Source organism: Pseudonaja textilis, chromosome 18, assembly GCF_049901715.1.
Source record: "Pseudonaja textilis isolate UNSWEBS1 chromosome 18, rPseTex1.2, whole genome shotgun sequence".
Lineage (NCBI taxonomy): Eukaryota > Metazoa > Chordata > Lepidosauria > Squamata > Elapidae > Pseudonaja > Pseudonaja textilis.
The window spans coordinates 6,888,077-6,907,800 of record NC_142007.1 but is presented as its reverse complement, the minus strand read 5'-3'; the positions used below and the strand labels follow the sequence as shown (position 1 = coordinate 6,907,800).

The window sequence follows — 19,724 nt, the reverse complement described above, 5'->3', positions numbered from 1 at the left end:
TCCACCTGGCAACCTTTTTATGGCACCTGGGCAGGTGTGTCTTAAAGGAAGTAAGCAATGCCATGCCCCTGCCCCCCCAAAAAATCAACTAGAATCCACTCGCTAAGGGATCTTGATATCTTCCTTTGACACCCAACTTCTTCCTAAAAAAACAAACCCACGCCCCAAAATATCAAGAAGGGCATAGAGAGGCCTTCGCCGGATGAAAAGTTCTTCCCTTGTAACACCAACTGATGCGAAGTTTCTACCAAACTCCTAAACTGCAGCTATTAAAGGACGGTACAAAATACTTGCCCGGGTTTTAAAAAGCACCGTTTTGCACAAATTTCCCAGCTTATAGAGGGCATGGTTTAATTAGCAGGTAATTGGGGGGAAAGGGGGAAAGTGCTACGGGGGACCCCTCTCTAAAGCTATCCGCAGCGCATAATTACTCTTAGGAAACTGTCACTAAGCATTTAACATGGATTAAAGAGCCTTGGAAGCAGCCCAACAGTGCCAAGTGGCAAAAAAATAAATAAATCCCCACCCACCTTCAAGGACACAAGCACAGCCTACTAAAACTTTTCCTCCACCATCCCAGCATCTTAATTTAGGGGGGGGGGGAAAGTTGTTTTTTGTTAGTCTGCCAAAATTTCCCGCAAATAAACCCCACATCACCAGCCCTCTCTGTCCCAGCTGACTCACGATGTGCTGATATTTTGAATGTGCCTGGAGCTGATTCGCTGTTAAATAAAAAATAAAAAATAAAAATAACCAACGACCCAGAATCTCCCACGATCTATAATGCCTTTTACTGTTTTTATGAGCATCCTTCTCCCACTTATCGAGGGGTTGGTGGGCTTTTTGGCACGGAGTTGCAAGGCTCCTGCTCACCCTCCTATCTCTTCTACAGTTCCCCCACCCCACCCCACCCCCGCCCGCCCCACTCCAAATTTCTGGGCACACGGAGGGGGAAATTGACAGAAAATCCTACCCTCTCGTTGGCAGAAGTCTCTTGCAAGCATCCACGCCTTCCAGGGGGATGGATATTTATATTTCCACACACACACACACACACACACACACACGTCCTTTTTTTGATCAAACTCTTCTTATGCAGCAATACAGCACCAGGCCCATCCCCTCTCTTTGCAGGGCACGAGATAGGCTGCCCACCCCGTTCTCATCTTTGTAAATGGAGCCTTTTTTTCCAAGTTGGCCTCCTCCCATTCCTCCGCTTAATGGACAGAGCCTGGAATTGACTCCCAATAAAAGCCATTCTCACTGGCACGAGAGAAGGGACAGAAAGACCTCTCGCCAAGTGCATTAACTAGGACTGCTAACAGCAAAGAAGAAATACATTTAATTATTCATGTATTAGCAGCAGCCAGGATTGGGTTTGCTCAGAATTGGATAGGACGATAAAATACCAGCCGGAGGAAAAGGTGACTGCGGAAATATTCGAATGCGCAGAGATGAATAGATGAACACTGGCCATTAAAGAAAAAGAGGAAATTGAACGTGACATGCCGTGGGGTTTTATTTTGATCAACGGTTAGAAAATAAAGCAAGTTAAAGCTGAGCAGATGAGTATGTAAAGAAATTAGTTAAGGTTGTTATAAAGGCAACAGGTATAAGAGGAAATGATTTATGATTTATAAAGAAAATGTGATTGCTGTTATATTGGTAAGAAAAAATATTAATTGTGATAGTTAGCACAAGATATATGCACCCTGTTGACACACTGTATGGATGAAAGATGGAATTATTGTAAATATTAAAAATAAAATAAAAAAATTAAAAAGTGCATTAACTAGGCAATACACACACACACATATTGTATATATACACACACATAAACATACATACATACATACATACTTATTTCATTAGCCTTTAAGTCTGTCTGGATTCCTCTGTGGTAGAAATCTCCAACTTGCCAACTTTAAGACTTGTGGACTTCAACTCCCAGAATTCCTTACACAGCTTAACTGGCTAAGAAATTCTGGGAGTTGAAGTCCACAAGTCTTAAAGTTGCTAAGTTTGAAGACCCCTGCTCCATGGGAACCAGGAAGCAGCTCGGAATAATAAAAATTCCCAGAAACCGGAAAGAAGATGAAATGCTGGCTTGCATTCTTTCTTCGTTTCTCAACAGCTGCAAGATTTGATCCTTCCTTTGTCTCAGTTTGGGGGAAAGGGGGGTGGGAGGCAAAATGAATAAGGATCCTTTCCCAAATTAATCCAAACTATGGCAAAAAGAAAAGAGAAAAAAAAACGTGTTATCATAACTGTAGGAAGAGTTTCCTAATCTGTTATCTATGGCCACATCTCTACACTGGGCTAACTCAAAGCGAAAAAGACCCATTTCCATTTTGCAGAACTCTAGAGCAGGCAAGAAGCCAAAAGAAAATTTTAACAAAAGAGAAGTAAAAGCAAAAAACAAGGAAAAAATCCTCAGGCGAAATTTGAAAGATGGTAGAAGATACCCAGGTTGAATTGTCTTCAGGCGTCCCTTTTAAAAGATGTTGGGACCAAGAGTCCAGCAGAGTTCAGTCACGATGGCAAACTGTTAACCTGTTTCGACTCAGCAATACACTCTAAGCCACGGAATCCCAGATCTTAATTACCGAGTTTGCTTTACATGTTGTAAGAAGCCAAGATCAAGCCAGCACAGACAACTTGACAGCTTAAAGACTTGTAGACTTCCAACTCCGAGAATTCCTCCTCCAGTCATGTTAGCTCAGGAATTCTGGGAGTTGAAGTCCACAAACTTGCCAAGTTTGAAGACCCTTGCTCTAGCACGACATATGAACAGAGATTTTGTATTCTCTTTGGCTCTAAAAAATATATTGTAAACATCAGCCGCCAAAGTCGGATTTGCGTTTTTCTTCCTGCTGCCACTGGGGGGCAGAATGGAGCTTTCAGCATCCTCACGCTTTGCTTGTTCCTATCATCCAAATACTGTGGATTTATTAAGCCTCCTTCTTCCTTAATTTCCTCCCCATCAAAGACCCCTCCCCTGTCCTGGAAACCCCTATCCCCAGATGCCAGAATGTGCCTTTCAACATCAGCATGACTTTCCTAATCCCAGCCTAATTCCACCGCTGCTAGCCAGGACAGACGCCCTATTGTCAAAACTCTTTTAAGTTGTCTGGAAGTTTCCCAAAACAGGTTTGGCGTGGCTGCTCCCTCAAAACATTTTTTTGGGGGGGTGGGGGGATTCTTCTGTGGGGTGTGCCCACAGCTGGGTCTCCTGCAATGAACAGCTGGTTTTCTAGAGGCAGCAATCCCACAAAAACCTTTGCATTAGGACCCCGTAAACCAACACAACAAACCTGAGTTTATACAAAATAAGCAAGCCAACATTCAAACCACCTTAGCATGTGGGGCTTAATGAAGGTACCGATTTTGAACCTGCTTTGCAAACTCGGCTAGGGAGTTTACCCAGGGCACAGCATAGCTTGTTCAATGTTGGCTTATAAGTGCGCGTTTGTGAACCTCACCGCTGAAGGAAAATACACAATTTTCTTTTGACTTTTGCATTTGGGAACCGAGTAGGAGCTAAGTGAAGCCGGTGTGAAAACCCAGGCATAGCTAGAGGGCAGCAAAGATGCCTTCTGACCTTCATCCGGGTCCTCACGAGAGAGCCGGTAAGAGCTATAAACTCAAGGAAGGTCACAAGAATAAACTAAATTGGCTTTACTGGTAAAGGAAAATAAACCTGCAGCCTTCACAACCAGCCAAACCACATTTCTGTAACCAGCATGACTGGACATGGCCTTCGAAGCACAAGAAGGAGACGCACACAGCCAAATGCACCTTAGCGCTATTTATGACTCTTCTTGGAGAGACTGGATTTGAAAGTTATTTGCAAATGAGCTTCTAGTTCCTCAAGCAAACAGAAAGGGGTATAAAACAAGACTAGAAGACTGAAAATAAAGACACCACATCACACAATCTCTGGGGGAGAAGCAATCCGCTTTTACCCACAGCTAGTTTTAGAGAGAGTGAACGACACGGTGTCAACGGAGAGAGAGAGAAAAGAAGAGAGAGAGAGAAGGAGAAAGAGAGGTAAAAGGAGAGGGGGAGGGAGACGGAGAGAAAAGGAGGTGAGAGGGAAAGAAAGTGAAAAAGAGGGTGAGAGGAAGGAAGGAAGGAAGGAAGGAAGGAAGGAAGGAAGGAAGGAAGGAAGGAAGGAAGGAAGGAAGGAAGGAAGGAAGGAAAAAGAAGGTAAGTAAGGGAGGAGACAGGATGAGAAAGGGAAAGAGCGAGGGTGAGAAAGGGAAAGAGAGAGGGTGAGAAAGAAAGAGGAAGAGGAAGGAAGAAAAGATTAAGAAAGAAAAAGAGAAAGGAAAGAAAAATAAAAGGAAGGAAAGATTTGAATGCGAGAAAGCATTTATAGAAGGGGACTCTTAATATAACGATTTTTTATTTTAGCAAACCATACAAATTGCTTTGCTAAGCACAACTACAAAAACGAATAAAATATACCGCTCACCCCTTTTTTTTTTGCCTGTGGCTTAAAATACCCACATATTTTGGTAGGTGAGGGGAGTCAGCACAGATTCTACTATAATCAAACCTCCAAATAAACACCTACCAACAGGTAAATTGGGATTTGATTGCTGTAGCTTTTATTTGTATTTCAAAAGCTATCCTCTTCCACCTGGGCCGTTTCCTTAGAGAAAGAAAGCAACACACCTGCACTCTTTTATCTGGAGAGGAACACCCTGTTCAAACGCCCATAAATTAAGCTGCCAGACCAACCTCTACCATGCCAGGCCAAAAGGCTGGGAATTGGGTTTCTAGAAGTTATTGCCATGAGAAAGAAAAACTTAAGAATCCAGTTGGAGGGAGGGAAGGAGGGAAGGGAAGGAGGGAGGGATTTTAGCAGGATTAACCCCAGGTGCCAGATCCATAAAACAAGAAGCAAACGGTTCTACCTCCGTCAACATCTGTAGTAGCAGCTACGGAGACCCTGCCAGGATGAACCCTTCCACTCCCTTACAAGAAGACGATAGTTGCCACCATGCCACACCTGTTCAGAGACTTTGTGTAACCTCCACACACACCCAATGATTAACCAGGGCAGGAAAGGAAGGCAGGATGTAATTCTCCCAAGCCAACATGCACCAATTTCCTTATTCTGTTGCTGTTTTTTCTCTCTCAAAGTGTAAATACAGCAGGTCACTTACTCAGCCTGAGCCGGTGGATCTCGGCAATCTGTCGAAAAGAAAAGAAAAGAACTCCTATCAGTTGTAACCTGAGAAATTTTCCAGGAGTGAAGAACAGCCTTCTCTGGTATTTTAGTCTTTCTACTTTGCGGGCTTCTGGGAACAAGTGTGATTGTGAACCTGACTGCATTTCCTACCTACGGCTGCTAGGAATATAGGCAGTCCTCAATTTACGACCAAAACAGAGCCTAACATCATTTCTGTTGTTAAGCAAGACAGAGAAGTGAATTTGGCCCCCATTTTCAGACCTTTCTTGTTGTTAAGTCAGTCACTTGGTTGTGACCCCAAGACACTGCAACCGTCATAAATATGAGTCAGTTGCTATGAGTCTGAATTTTGATCCCGTGGCCACAGGGCTGTAGGTGAATTTGAGCGGTCACTATACGGATTGTTTGTATTGCACTGACTTTTAAAACATTGTGGAACTGCATTCTGTTTGGGATAGATGGTGATTTATAAAAAAAATCAGGTGACGTTTGGAAGTCTTGATTAATATGATGATAATATTCCAAAACAACTGGAGCAATGCGGTGAACACCGTCGGCATTGACAAAATCCCCAAAGGTCAACTGCAAGAGGGCAGTTTTATTAGGGAAACTCTTACATCCTGAGATGATACTTTTAATACTGTGTTTTTCCCGAAAATAAGACCCTGTCTTATTTTATTTTATTTTTTGCCACCAAAAAAGGCACCAGGTCTTATTTTCAGGGGAAGTCATCCACTGACTAACTTCACTTGCGTGCATTGCCACCAGCCTCCTTTTCGCTGTCAGCCTTCACGAACGTCTTCTTCTGCGGCTGGCAAGGCTATCCTGAAGGCCTCTGCAGTGGATAAGAGCTCAGGATCGATCCGGAGTTTTTGTTATTAGCTACAGATGCTTTCAGGAAAGTCTTGCTGGCTGCAGAAGAAACGGGCCTGCAAGGCAGGTGTCGGGATGTGTGAGGCCTGGCTACAACTGTCCAAAGGTAAGTAGTAGGGCAGCTCCACCATCCACTATCCCCACCCTAGGTTAATTTTTACCTGTCCATGCTGAACTGGGCGGGATCTTAATTAGGGCTTATTTTGAAGGTAAGGCTTATATTGGGCGTATGTGCAAAAATCAAGCTAGGACTTACTTTCAGGTAGGTCATATTTTTGAGGAAACGGGGTATTATTACACCACAACACTTGCCTATCCCGGGTCCTTAGGGAAGGACTCCACAAGTGAATAATAATGCCAGATCCGGTCTAAACGTCTGTCTGACTGGCCATCAACCATAGTAACAGGCCCAGAGTCGCGCCCTTGGGTGGGTTGTGTAAGTGGATTAAATCGCTACATAAAATCTGAACGGGGGCCAAACGAGATCTGAACGCTTGCCTCCCGCCGGACTGCCCTTACCAAGGCGGGCGCTGGAGTCAGAGGGCGTCAAGGGGACACGGTCCTCCAGGAGGGCCTCTTCCGCGTCCCAGCTGCCCAACGGTTCCAGGTCTTCGCTGATGCTGGACCTTCGCCTGGGGGGTGGGTCCTGCAGCGCCCCCTTGGTGCCCAGCTCCGTCCGGGCATTGCTCACCACAAGGTGGATCGCATCATCCTCTTCGCTATCTTCAAATTCAAAGGCTTCTCCGGCGTCTTCGATGTCCCCCTCACTCCCTGCAGAGAGAGGAAATATTGTAAATTCGGGCGGGAAAGGAACTAGTCCTCATGAAACACTCCGTTAAAGATCGGAGAACCAAGCCAATTCAGACCTTGGGTTTCCTGGCCTGAATGTGGACCTGACTTTTATAAAATGAATTCATATTATCCGTTTCAACCACTTTCTGTTCCTTCCTAATCCGCCTTTTTTTTAACCTGCTTTAAAAAAAATAGTCCTCTAATTATAACTGCAATTGAATTCCCACTGCTAAGCAAGGTGGCTGTTTTAGTGAATTGCGGCTGGTTTTACGGCGTTGTTTTTGCAACCGCGGTTGCATCAATCCTCTGGTCGTTAAACGGATCACTGAGTCTGCTTGTCAAAAACCAGCTGGAAAGGTTACAAATGATGAACACGTGGCCCTGGGACGATGCCAGCATGGTAAATACATGCCAGTTGCCCTTGATCATTTTATTTTACTTTTTGTAAAAGAATGGGGCTCTTTTAGTATAACTTGCAAGATTATTGTCTTCAAACTTGGCAGCTTTAAGACTTCTGGACTTCAACTCCCAGGATTCCTCCTCCTCCAGCCATGTTAGCTCAGGAATTCTGGGAGTTGAAGTCCACAAGTCTTAAACTTACCAAGTTTGAAGACCCTTGCTCTAGCTTTTATCTGTATTTGTTTTTTATACAGGGGGTCCTCTAATTACGACCACAATTGGAACTAGAATTCCCATTAAGCAAGGTGGCCACAGGGGCGATGTGACGAACATACGCAACAAGGGCTGGTTGTGTAAATCACTTTTTTTCATGGCTGGTGTAACTTAATCAATCAAGTAAGCTGTAAGTGGAGAATTACCTGTATATATTTTCTTTATCTTTAATTGTAGTGCCTTTATCAAAGGTGGATCATGCTGGACGCTGAAAACCCCAATACATAAATAAATTTGGGGTTGCCAAAGAGAAAGAAAGAAGCATCTTGAACAAGGTTAGTAAAATTAGAGACCCTCGGACTTTATAAATTTAAATCAGGTTGGTGTTACTGTTATTTATTCAGATAAATAACTAAATAAATGGTTACTGTCTCTCCTTGAAACAGACCCTTCTAGACCCAATGTTAGTAATTTGTTCTTATATTGTCTAGGGGGGATGGCTCCTCATATATCACTTCTTTGGTTTCCAATTTTTTTTTTAAAGAGCTGTAACCATCAGAGGAGAACGCTGTAATTTCCCTTGGTCAAATTTTTGGTGACTAATTGTTTATGATTAATTTTCCCATGTTCTTCTTTTATTGTACTTATGTTTTGGTCTGTGACCGCAAATAAAGTATTATTATAACTAAATAAATGAAGAATAACTTACTTTATTTATAAATAAATAAATAAATAAATGAAGAATTCTATTCTATTTCTATTCTATTCCCTATTTCTATTCCTATTCCTATTCCCTATTCTACTCTACTCTACTCTATTCTATTCCCTGTTCTATTCCTATTCCTATTCCCTATTCTATTCTATTCTATTCTACTCCACTCCATTCCACTCCATTCCATTCTATTCTTTATTCTATTGTATTGTATTGTATTGTATTGTATTGTATTCTATTCTTATTCCTATTCTATTCTATTCCATTCTATTCCCTATTCTATTCCTATTCCTATTCCCTATTCTATTCTATTCTATTCTATTCTATTCTATTCTATTCTATTCTATTCTATTCTACTCTACTCTACTCTACTCTACTCTACTCTACTCTACTCTACTCTACTCTACTCTACTCCACTCCACTCCACTCCACTCCACTCCACTCCACTCCACTCCATTCCATTCTATTCTTTATTCTACTGTATTGTATTGTATTGTATTGTATTGTATTGTATTCTACTCTACTCTACTCTACTCTACTCTACTCCACTCCACTCCACTCCACTCCATTCCATTCTATTCTTTATTGTATTGTATTGTATTGTATTGTATTGTATTGTATTGTATTGTATTGTATTCTACTCTACTCCACTCCACTCCACTCCACTCCACTCCACTCCACTCCATTCTATTCTTTATTGTATTGTATTGTATTGTATTGTATTGTATTGTATTGTATTGTATTCTATTCTATTCTTATTCCTATTCCTATTCTATTCTATTCCATTCTATTCCCTATTCTATTCCTATTCCCTATTCTATTCTGTTCTGTTCTGTTCTATTCTTTTCTATTCTATTCTATTGGGTTGGCAGGTCCAATTCTAAACATACAAGAGACAGGCTTGAAAGTGGATAGCTGCAAAAACAACAACAACCCCAAACCCACAGATATTTCTTTCAAATATATGAGTTTTCCCCCTCCCTCCCTCCCTCTCTCTCTCTCTCCTCTCTCTCGTCTTTCTGATCTGGGCCTCCTCTTCTCTAGCTCAGCTCGGAGCGAAACATCCTTCCGTGGAGTCTGGTTTCGGCCGAGTCCCGATTTAGACCAGGTCCAGCTGCCCCTAAAGACCAGGGATTAAAGCTGGAGGGGTAAACACGGCTAGCGGCTTGTGCAAGTAAGCCAAGCCGTGGAGAGCGTCTCCCTGGGACCTTTAGGGAGGAAAAACGATTTTTTAAAAAACCTGACTTAAAGCATCGAAGTTGGTGGCAAGTTTTAAGTTTAAGCTACAGGACTGCAAAGGTGGGAGTTTTGTTCTTAAAGTCCCCTTCAAGAGGAACTGCAGTCTGAACTGCAAGCAGAGGTAACCCTCAACTTACAAAGAGTTTGTTTAGTGACCATTCAAAGTTACGACAGCACTGGGAAAAAACCCGCCGTTTCTCACACTTTGTGACCGTTGCAGCATTCCCAAGGATCACGTGATCTTCATTCGGATGCTTGACCAACTTTCTCACAAATTAGGATGGCCGCAGCGTCGCACGATCCCCTTTTGTGACTTTCTGACAAGCCACGTTCAAAAGGGGAACCCACATTCGCTTACACAACCGCCGGGATTCGCTAAGCAATGGTGGCAAGAAACGTCGTAAAATGAAGCAAACTCACTGAAATGGTTCATTTTGGGGGAGGGGGCTCAATGGTGGTCGTAACTCGAGGACTGCCGGTACAGGCAGTCTTGGACTTACAACCGGTCTCTGAGAGAATGGTTCCGGAGTTACGACGGACCCATTGATGGTCACGTGGCCACAATTTACAATTGACGATGGGCCTTACTAAAAAAAGAGGTTTTACTTTTCTGCAAAACAACCGTTGAATAATTCATCTACTTAATGACCCCCAGTTTCACTTAATGACCACTGCAAAAACAAGGTTGTAAGAACAGGTCTGATGAAGTGGTGACCCACTTTACGTCTGGGCTCAATTACGGACATAAATCGAAGACTACCTGTCAGAAGGGAAATGCACCCTTGTGTCCATACCTCCCTTCCAGCGACAATGAGGTCTAGCCGCTTGCTCTATGTTTATATGCAAGCTGAACTCCCTGAAAAGGATAGAGGTGCAAACAGGCATTTTGCATCAGTGCAGATCTCCGGGCACCCTTGCACCAATTTCTGGGAGCCTCTTTGCATCTGATATATATATATATTTGCAGGTGACAGTACCTAGTGAAGCCCTTTTGGGGGGCTGGGAAGAGGTCATCTGTCTCTCTCTCTGAGTCCCACACTTTTCTGTCCTCGTTCCTTCCCCTGCCGCTGCCCTAAGGAGAAAAGGAAATGAAATCTGTTCAGCAGGGAATTTGCTCTTCCAAAGGAAAATAAAAATGTTTCCCCTCAATCCTTCTCCTCGTTTAAAGCTTCTTCTTTCTAGAAGATAATTTGCAGTGGGCGTATCCCCCCCATGGGTCAGGGGCTGTTGTGGCCCACCGGCGACAGAGTCGGACAGTAGTGAGGAGGTTGGGGAGGGACCTAGGCCAGTCCTGGAGGATGAGGAAGGCTCGGACGAGGGCTCTGCGTCAGAGGCAGAGATGGGGCCAGGGCAGTCTGGCAGTCATCAGCTGCCTTCGGGCTCGGAGAGCAGTGAGACGAGGGAGTTTCTGGAACCGGTTCCCAGCCTGTGCATGCGCAGAGCTGCCAAAAGAACTCAGGGTCTACGTGGGAGTAAGGTGAACGGCCCCTCCCATCAGAATGAAAAGAGAAGCAAAAGGGGAGGGGGCTTGTGCAGGAAAAACCTTGCCCGTTTGGTTGTTCGTTTGTTCCAGCCTCGTGAAGATCTGTCTGTATAACTCAGTCCTTCCTTGTCAACACTGAGTGTGGAACTATTTACCGGGCAGCGTTTCAGAACTGATAAAGGTCTGAGCTCACTAGTCTACCTTCACGAGACGGTTTGCCAAGCCGTTGGCTGACTGTGAATGAAATAAATTCACATTAATATAATAAAAGAGGTTTTTGCTGGGACTTACTGAGGCTTAGGTCAGAACAGGGGGCAACGTGCAAGCCATGCAGGGATTAGCTAATGGCTAATTTTTTTCCCTTTCCCCCTTGTGCTTGCAAAGCCAAATTTTTACTTTTCAAACGTTCTGCCTGGGGAAACGTCCACTCAGTCCTTTAACCTCCTTAGATGTCCTTGTTAAGAAGAGGGAAGGAGAACAACCCAGTCCCAAATTATAACAGGGATTCAGGTTTCGGACAGTTTTGGTCAGTGATGGATTACGCAAAAGACGGATAGAAGAAGGCGGGGTTGGACTAGATACCTTACAAGATCCCTTCCAACTCTGTTAATCTGTTAAAAAGAATAAAATGTCATGTTGTTTTAATTCACGTTGGGCTCATGTTGGGGAGGGCCCCTGAGCAAAGTGCACCCGTCCAATCGTTCCAGTTGCGGACTAGTGGGAGAAGCCAGCTGATCACCACTCTAGTCCTCACTGAGGTTCCTCCAGCAACTGGTGAATGAAACGATGATGGAAAGCTGCCAGTTCAGACATTAACTGGTCTTGAATCCTCTCCAGGGCATTCAAGCAAAGAGCCATGAAGAAAACTTTTGTTATTACGGTATCAGGCCTCACCCTATAACATCCACGTTTCCGTGCCAACGCTGGGTGTAGCAGGGAAGACAGGCCACCGCCAGGGCCAACCTGTGTTGCAATCCAACAAGCTGACAAAACGTGTTTGTCTTCTGTAGCTTTGTCAGCTTCGGCAACGGCGCTAACGCATTTGCCCCGAAGTGACAAAACAACTACCAAAACGTGGGTAACAGTAGGATTACCCAGTTCGCTCTCCGACTGCAACGTGCTGGCAGAGGGGCGGGTCAATTAGCCTGTTTTCTCCCCTAGCAAACCCACTTTGGAGGAACCAGATGGCGGAGAAACCTGGCTAGCGGGGGAGAAGATCGATCGGGTGGCATCCATATGGCACGCATTAGATTAAGGAGGCTTTCAGTTGTCTGGCCGCTGCAAGGCAGCTTTTGGAGGCGCCCAAGCTTGCGTGGCGCAGTTTGCGGAGCGCAAACTGTTTTCACACAAGCATGCGCCCGCACTCACAAACCACATTAACGTTCTAGCTGGGGCATTTTTAGTGAAACACAACTGTCCAATTTGCAAAAAAAAAATTTATCCTCTTGGTCATTTGGAGGCGGGGAGCTCAGCCGGGCAGGAATCAGAAATTCAATCTCTGGGCTTTCCCCCAAAGCTTTGCATCTGGCACTCGGCCACAGGCCGGGGATGAGGGAGGGTGTAGTCCAACCGAGCTGGGAAACTACTCAAAACACCTTTCGCCTCCATTTCATTTGTTGCGGTTCGAAAGAAACGCCAGAAAGAGAATCCGGGTGGGAAAAAAAACACCCAAAACATTTGGGCAGCCAGGAATGTCCAGGGTTAACCTTTGCTTGCAGCAATTTGTGTGTGTGTCTGTGTGTGTGTGTGTGTGTAATGTTTTTTTAATGGAGAACAGAGTCCAAAATTTCACAATCGTCAGTCTTAGGTTCATCATCTGCCAAACTGGGTGGGGAAAAAAAAACGAAAGAGACAGAGATAGGAGGCCTGAAAGGGTGTGTACTCTAACTACAAATTGCTTTTGTGGACAGACAAATAAACCAACTTCCTCTTTGCTGCAGGGGGTGTGTGTCCAACGACTCAGTTCCTGGAAAGCCTCCCCCCCCCCCAAAAAAATTGTTCAACGCCCACTGAATTTGGGACTGGCCATATACTCCGGGAAGGTCAGAATTACAGATCCCGGCGTGCTTTCAGTTCCTAAAAATCATGAAATTCCTTGCTTTTTGCAGGGATACCTAAAGAGTTTCCACACACAGGACAGGAGGGAAAATTCCTACATTTTTGTCCTCAATGTACGACCACAACTGAGCCCAAAATCGACGTTGCTAAGTGAGAAAGCCGCTCAGTGAGTTTTGTCCCATTTTACGACTTGACTCACCGCATTTGTGTTCAGTAAACCGTCGCGGTTCTTAAATCAGTCACATGGTCGTCACGTGGATCTGGTTTCCCCGTTGAGTTTGCTTGTCAGAACGTCGCCAAAGGGGATCACGTGACACCCCCCCAGGACATTGCAACCATCGTAAGTGTGAGACAACTGTCAAGTGTCCCAATGTAAATCACAGGACCAAGGAGGAGGAGGCTACGGTCATCAGGGTGAAAAATGGTCATAAGTGACTTTTTTTTCCCCAGTGCCGTTGTAACTTCAAACCATCACTAAGTGAAGTGTTGTAAGCCAAAGGACTTTGGAGCGCCAGTTGCAATTTGAATACTCCAATAAAAAGGCAATTAACCCAAACGAGAATGCACGATGCTGTTCTAAGGACCGAGGAAAAATGTTTTGCTTTTTTCTGTAACCGCTCAAACTGGTGGCGGTTTTGTGGATTTTAGAATAGAATAACAGAGTTTGGAAGGGACCTTGGAGATCTTCTAGTCCAACCCCCCTGCTTAGGCAGGAAACCTTACACCATTTCAGACAAAGGGTTATCCAACATCTTCTTAAAAACTTCCAGTGTTGGAGCATTCACAGCTTCTAGATGCAAGTTGTTCCACTGGTTAATTGTTCTAACTATCAGGAAATTCCTCCTTGGTTCTAGGTTGCTTCTCTCCCTGATTAGTTTCCACCCGTTGCTTCTTGTCCTGCCTTCTCAGGTGCTCTGGGGAATAGCTTGACTCCCTCTTCTTTGGGGCAGCCCCTGAGATACTGGAACACTTCTATCATATCTCCCCTAGTCCTTCTTTTCATTAAACACTAGACAGACCCAGTTCCTGCAACCGTTGTTCCTATGTTTTAGCCTCCTAATCATCTTCGTTGCTCTTCTCTGCACTCTTTTTAGAGTCTCAGCCTCTTTTTTATATCGTGGTGACCAAAACTGGGTGCATTATTCCAAGTGTGGCCTTACCAAGGCCTTATAAAGTTATATTATTAACATTTCACGTGATCTTGATTCTATCCCTCTGTTGATGCAGCCTAGAACCGTGTTGGCTTTTTTGGCAGCTGCTGCACACGGATGGCTCAGATTTAAATGGTTGTCCACTAGGACAACTTCTCGGTTACTACTATTGAGTGAGGTACCACATATACTGTACCTGTGTATTTATTTATTTTTTTGCCTAAATGGTAATTTTAGTAGGGTAATGTATGGTATAATGTATAATGTAAGTTTCCTTATTTTTTTCCTCTTCCTTCCCAACTCCTTTTTTTAATCTCATGCTACATCCTTAGGTTATGAAGCCGAAAATAATGGTTTGCATATGAATGAAATTTCAAAAACAATCTGGACATTTCTCTCTTTTTCTCCATTTTGTCCTACGAAGCCAGGCGGAATTTGGAGTTATATTTCCCGTTTCAGTCAACTCTGTGAAAACTAATTAATCTGTTTTGTTTCATGGAAGGGGAGGATATCGTAGATAAAGGCAACGAGTCAACCATCTGTAAATTACAACTTACGACGTCCATTTAGTGACCGTAAGAAGTTGCAACGCCACTGAAAAAAAAAGTGACTTAGGAGCATTCTTCACAGTTACGACTGTTGTAGCATCCCCATGATCATGTGATCAAAATTCAAATGTTTGGCAACTGGTTCATACTTACGACCGTTGCACTGTCACATGATTCCTTTTTGTGACCTTCTGACAGGCAAAAATCAATGGGGAAGCCAGATTCACTTAACAACCGGCTTACTAACTTCACAACTGCAACCATTCACTTAACTATTGTGGCAACCAAGGTCGTAAAATGGAGCAAAGCACACTTAACAACTCTCTCACTTAGCAAGGGAAATCTGGTCGTTAAGTCGAGGACTACCTGAATTCAGAATTTTTGTAAGCCTCGCAACCTGGGTTCTGAACGTGCTTGCTTTAATGTCTGAAATGCGATTAGCTATTAACATTATTTGTTAATATTGTTAGCATTAACCGCAGCTCCTGGTCTAGACCCCACAGGATGCTGTTTATTAACGGAATTTTTCAAAATTGAGTTCAACCTGGATGGTACAATTGGTGGTTACATTTGTTCGCAACATGCTAAACCATAGTTTGCACCACTGAACCCTCCCATCATCCCCAGTAAGCAGTGGAGTGGAGTAATAATAATAGGAATAGGAATAGATTAGAATAGTGTGAAGTAGAATAGAATAGAACAGAATAGAAGTAGAGTAGAATAGGAGTAGACTGGAGTAGAGTAGAATAGAACAGAAGAGAAGAGAAGAAAGAAGAGAAGAGAAGAGAAGAGAAGAGAAGAGAAGTAGAGTAGATTAAAAGAGTAGAGTAGAGTAGAGTAGAGTAGAGTAGAATAGAATAGAATAGAATAGAATAGAATAGAAGTAGACTGGAGTAGAGTAGAATAGAGCAGAAGAGAAGAGAGAAGAGAAGAGAAGAGAAGAGAAGAGAAGAGAAGAGAAGAGAAGAGGAGAGAAGAGGAGAGGAGAAGAGAAGAGAAGAGGAGTAGATTAAAGTAGAGTAGAGTAGAGTAGAGTAGAGTAGAGTAGAATAGAATAGAATAGAATAGAATAGAAGTAGAGTAGAGTAGAGTAGAGAATAAGCTGATAGGGACCCTTGGAGGCTTTCTAGTCCAGCCCCCTGCTCAAGCAGGAAGCAGAAGCAGTTATTCATCATTTAAGAAATTTATATCTTTGACCAGCAAAAATGTCCTTATAGAAATAAAATTCCTCCTGAATTCAGGTTGCTTCTCTCCTTGATTAATTTCTACCTGTTGCTCCTTGTCCTGCCTTCTCAGGTGCTCTGGGGAATAGCTTGACTCCCTCTTCTTTGGGGCAGCCCCTGAGATATTGGAACACTTCTATCCTGTCTCCCCGGTCCTTCTTTTCATCAGACTAGACATACCCAGTTCCAGCAACCATTCTTCATATGTTTTAGCCTCCTAATCATCTTTGTTGCTCTCCTCTGCACTCTTTTTAGAGTCTCAACCTCTTTTTTACATCATGGCGACCAAAACTGAAATCAGTCTTCCAAGGGCGGCCTTACCTTATAAAGTTATATTATTAACACTTCACGTGATCTTGATTCTATCCCTCTGTTGATGCAGCCTAGAACCGTGTTGGCTTTGTTGGCAGCTGCTGCACACGGCTGGCTCAGATTTAAGTGGTTGTCCACTAGGACTCCAAGGTCTCTCTCAAAGTTACTACCATTGAGCGAGGTACCACCTATGCTGTACCTGTGGCATTTTGGTTTTCTTGCCTAAATGGTAATTTTGGTAGGGTAAATTTATGGTATAATGTATAGTATAATGTATGGTATAATGTATAATGTATGGTATAATATATAATGTATGGTATAATGTATAATATGTAATATAATATATAAAGTATGGTATAATGGTAAATGGACAATGGATGCAAACTCTAGTCCTTTCGTTTGTTCCCATGCAATTCCAAGATGGGTTTTACTTATTCCCCAGGGTGGTTATATATAAATCATTCCCTCTTCCAGCAGTTTATGCTGACCTCAGGAAGTTCTCTTATGTCTGCCTGGCATTTGGGACACTCCATACACGGCGCCCGTTGACCTTGGTCCCTTCTGCAAACCTGGCCTTACGATTGTACGGGGCCTTACGCCTAGAATTAGCTTTTGATTCTACAAAAACCACGAGGGATTATTCGACGGGTCTGCGCTAGCGTGGAAAATTCGACATTCCCCCCCCCCGTTTAAAAAGTGGAGGTTGAAGCAGAAGGAGAGAGAGAATGAGAGAGAGAGAGAGAAAGAGAGAGAGGCAGAGAGAGACAGAGACGGAGACAGAGAGACAGAGCAAGACAGACAGAGAGAGAGACAGAGAGAGAAAGACAGAGAGAGAGAGAGAGACAGAGACAGAGAGGGAGTCAGAGAGAGAGAGAGAGAGAGAGACAGAGAGACAGAGAGCGAGAGAGAGAGAGACAGAGAAACAGAGACAGAGGCAGACAGAGAGAGAGACAGAGACAGAGAGGGAGAGAGAGAGAGACAGAGAGAGAGGAGAGAGAGAGAGAGACAGAGAGAGAGAGACAGAGAGAGAGAGAGAGAGAGGGAGACAGAGACAGAGAGAGACAGACAGACAGAGAGAGGGGGAGACAGAGAGAGACAGAGAGACAAAGAGACAGAGAGAGAGAGAGACAGACAGAGACAGAGAGAGAGAGAGAGAGAGAGAGAGAGACAGAGAGAGAGAGACAGAGAGAGAGAGAGAGAGAGAGAGAGAGAGAGACAGAGAGAGAGAGAGAGACAGAGAGAGAGAGAGAGAGAGAGACAGAGAGACACAGAGAGAGAGAGACAGAGAGAGAGAACGCAAAGTAGATTTGTAGGAAAGAGAAACGCAGAAACTTGGGTGCAAGGGAACGAATGGCCCCATGGCTGGCCAGAAAGATGCCCTCTGCCCTGGCACAGCCACGGCAGTTCTAAGAGGGCTGCCCACTTACCCCACGTCTTGCGCCCCCGTCTTGGTGGGCAGGCTAGCGTGACCTGGGGAGAAAGAGCAGCATCATGTGGCTTAGAAATCCAGCCCCCTCCTTTCGTTTCCTCCGGTGGGGGGTGGGGGGAGGGGTTGCAGAGGGGGTGCCCGTTAAGTCTCCCCTCTTGTGCCGTCCGCCTCCATGGCTGGGAGAGGGCAGGATCCGGGCCTCCTGCTCCTCCTCTGCGGAGCTGCACCAGCGGGTCCTCCTCGGCCGAGGAGGGGAGGGGGGGGCAGGCACGGAGCTCTCCTCCGCTGCCCACCCCTTGCGCTCTCCGTCAATCGCAGCCCGGCCATGGGTTGCCGGAGCATCCAATGGTAGCCCGGCCTCTCCCTCTGGCCCCAGCAGCCCTTCGGCCGGCTGAGCCAGGAGGCAGAGGAGGAGGAGGAGGAGGAGGGACATGGACAGCCTGAACAGCAGAGACCCAGATGAGCCACATGTCACATGCCCAGGATGGGAGAAGTCCTTGCGTTCCTTTCCCTGTTTTCCTTCCATCCTTCCTCTCTTCTCCTTTCTCCCTCATCCTCGCTTCATCCTGCCTTCTTCTTTCTCTCCCCTTCTTCCTCTTTCTTTCCTCTCTCTCCCTTCACCCTTCCTTAATCTCTCCTTTCTTTTGTTCTCCTCCTTCCTTCCCTTTTCACTTCATCCTTCTTCCTTTTCTCTCTCCCTTCCTTTCTCCATCTTCCTTCTTTCTCTCATCCTTCCACTTTCTCTTTTCCTTCCATCATTCCTCTCTCCTTTGTCCCTTGTCTTCCCTTAATCCTTCCTTCTTTCTCTCCTTTTCTTCTTCTAACTTTCCTTTTTCCCTTTATCCTTCCTAATTCTCTCCTTTCCTTCGTTTTCTTCCTTCATTCCTTTCCCTTCATTCTTCCTTCCTTTCTCTCTTCCTTCCTTTCTCCATCTTTCTTCTTTCTTTCTCTTTTTTCCTCTTTTCCTTCCATCCTTCCTCTCCTTTCTTCCTCATCCTCCCTTCATCCTTCCTCCCCCTTTCTTCCTCTAACTTTCTTTCCCTTCAACCTTCCTTACTTTCTCCTTTGTTCTCTTCCCTTCCCTCCTTTTCAAACTTTCCCTTCCTTCCTTCCTCTTCCTTCCTTCCTCTTCCTATCTTTTCTTTCTCCATCTTCTCTTTCACTCTTCCTTTCTCTTTCTCTCTTCCTTACTTGCCTTTCTTTCCCTGCACCCTTCCTTCCTCTCTCCCATCTATCTCTTTCCTTCCACTTTTTTTCTCTTTCCTTTCTTTTCCTTCCTTCTTCTATCTCCTTTTTCTTATTCTTCATTTCTTCCCTCTCTCTTTCTCTCCCTTCCTTCCAGCTTCAATCTCCAGAACTGGTTAGAAGCTCCGGCTAACTCTTACAGCTGCTCTTATTAATAACCCAAAGTGGTTTTGACTCAGTTTCCCTCAATTTTCTGACTTGGAAGCTAGGAACTACCCTAATAAGGATCCACAAACCCCAACTAGGAATTTATGACAAGCAGGTAAAGCAAAATACATAAAGATTCAGGGTCGATAAGATTCAACCTGCAGCTTATGTTAAAAGAAATTAGATTGCACTTGCTTTACATAGAGGTAGACAAGGAGAATTTGAGACATAAAATATAAAAGACTTTCCTTCCTTCCTTTCCTTTCCTTTCCTTTCCTTTCCTTTCCTTTCCTTTCCTATCCTATCCTTTCCTTCCTTCCTTCCTTCCTTCCTCTTTTCCTCCCTCCCTTCCCTATTTACTTTTTTCCCTTCTCCTTTCTTCCTTCTTTTTCCTCCCCGCTGCCTCTTTCTGTTCCTCCCTTCCTTCTTTCCTCCCTTTCTTCCTTCTTTTTCCTTTTTCCCTCCCCCTTCCTCCCTGACTCTTTGTTCCTCTCTCTCTTCCTTCCTCCCTTCCTCTTTTCCTTCCTCCTTTTTCCTTCCTCCTTACGTCTTTGTCTCTGTTCTTCTCTCCTTTCCTTCCTTCCTTGTTTACTTCTTTTTTCCTTTTCCCTTACTTCCTTTTCCCTTCTTTTTCCTCCTCCCCTTCCCCTCCCTGCCTCTTTGTCTCTGTCCCTCTCTTCCTTCCTTCTTTCCTCCCTTT

At 44.4% G+C, this 19,724-nt stretch overlaps 1 protein-coding gene across 1 annotated transcript in view; it reads right to left on the bottom strand.

Annotated features, from left to right (window-relative positions):
* The window catches only part of ARHGEF10L (Rho guanine nucleotide exchange factor 10 like), a 70,242-nt gene extending 52,369 nt beyond the window's left edge, over positions 1-17,873 (bottom strand). Inside the window, 4 exon segments of the mRNA XM_087914819.1 lie at positions 5,175-5,202; positions 6,593-6,844; positions 10,406-10,500; positions 17,631-17,873. Coding sequence (XP_087770945.1) covers positions 5,175-5,202; positions 6,593-6,844; positions 10,406-10,442 — 317 coding nt within the window. The 5' untranslated portion in view covers positions 10,443-10,500; positions 17,631-17,873.
* Between the last annotated feature and the right edge of the window lie 1,851 nt (positions 17,874-19,724).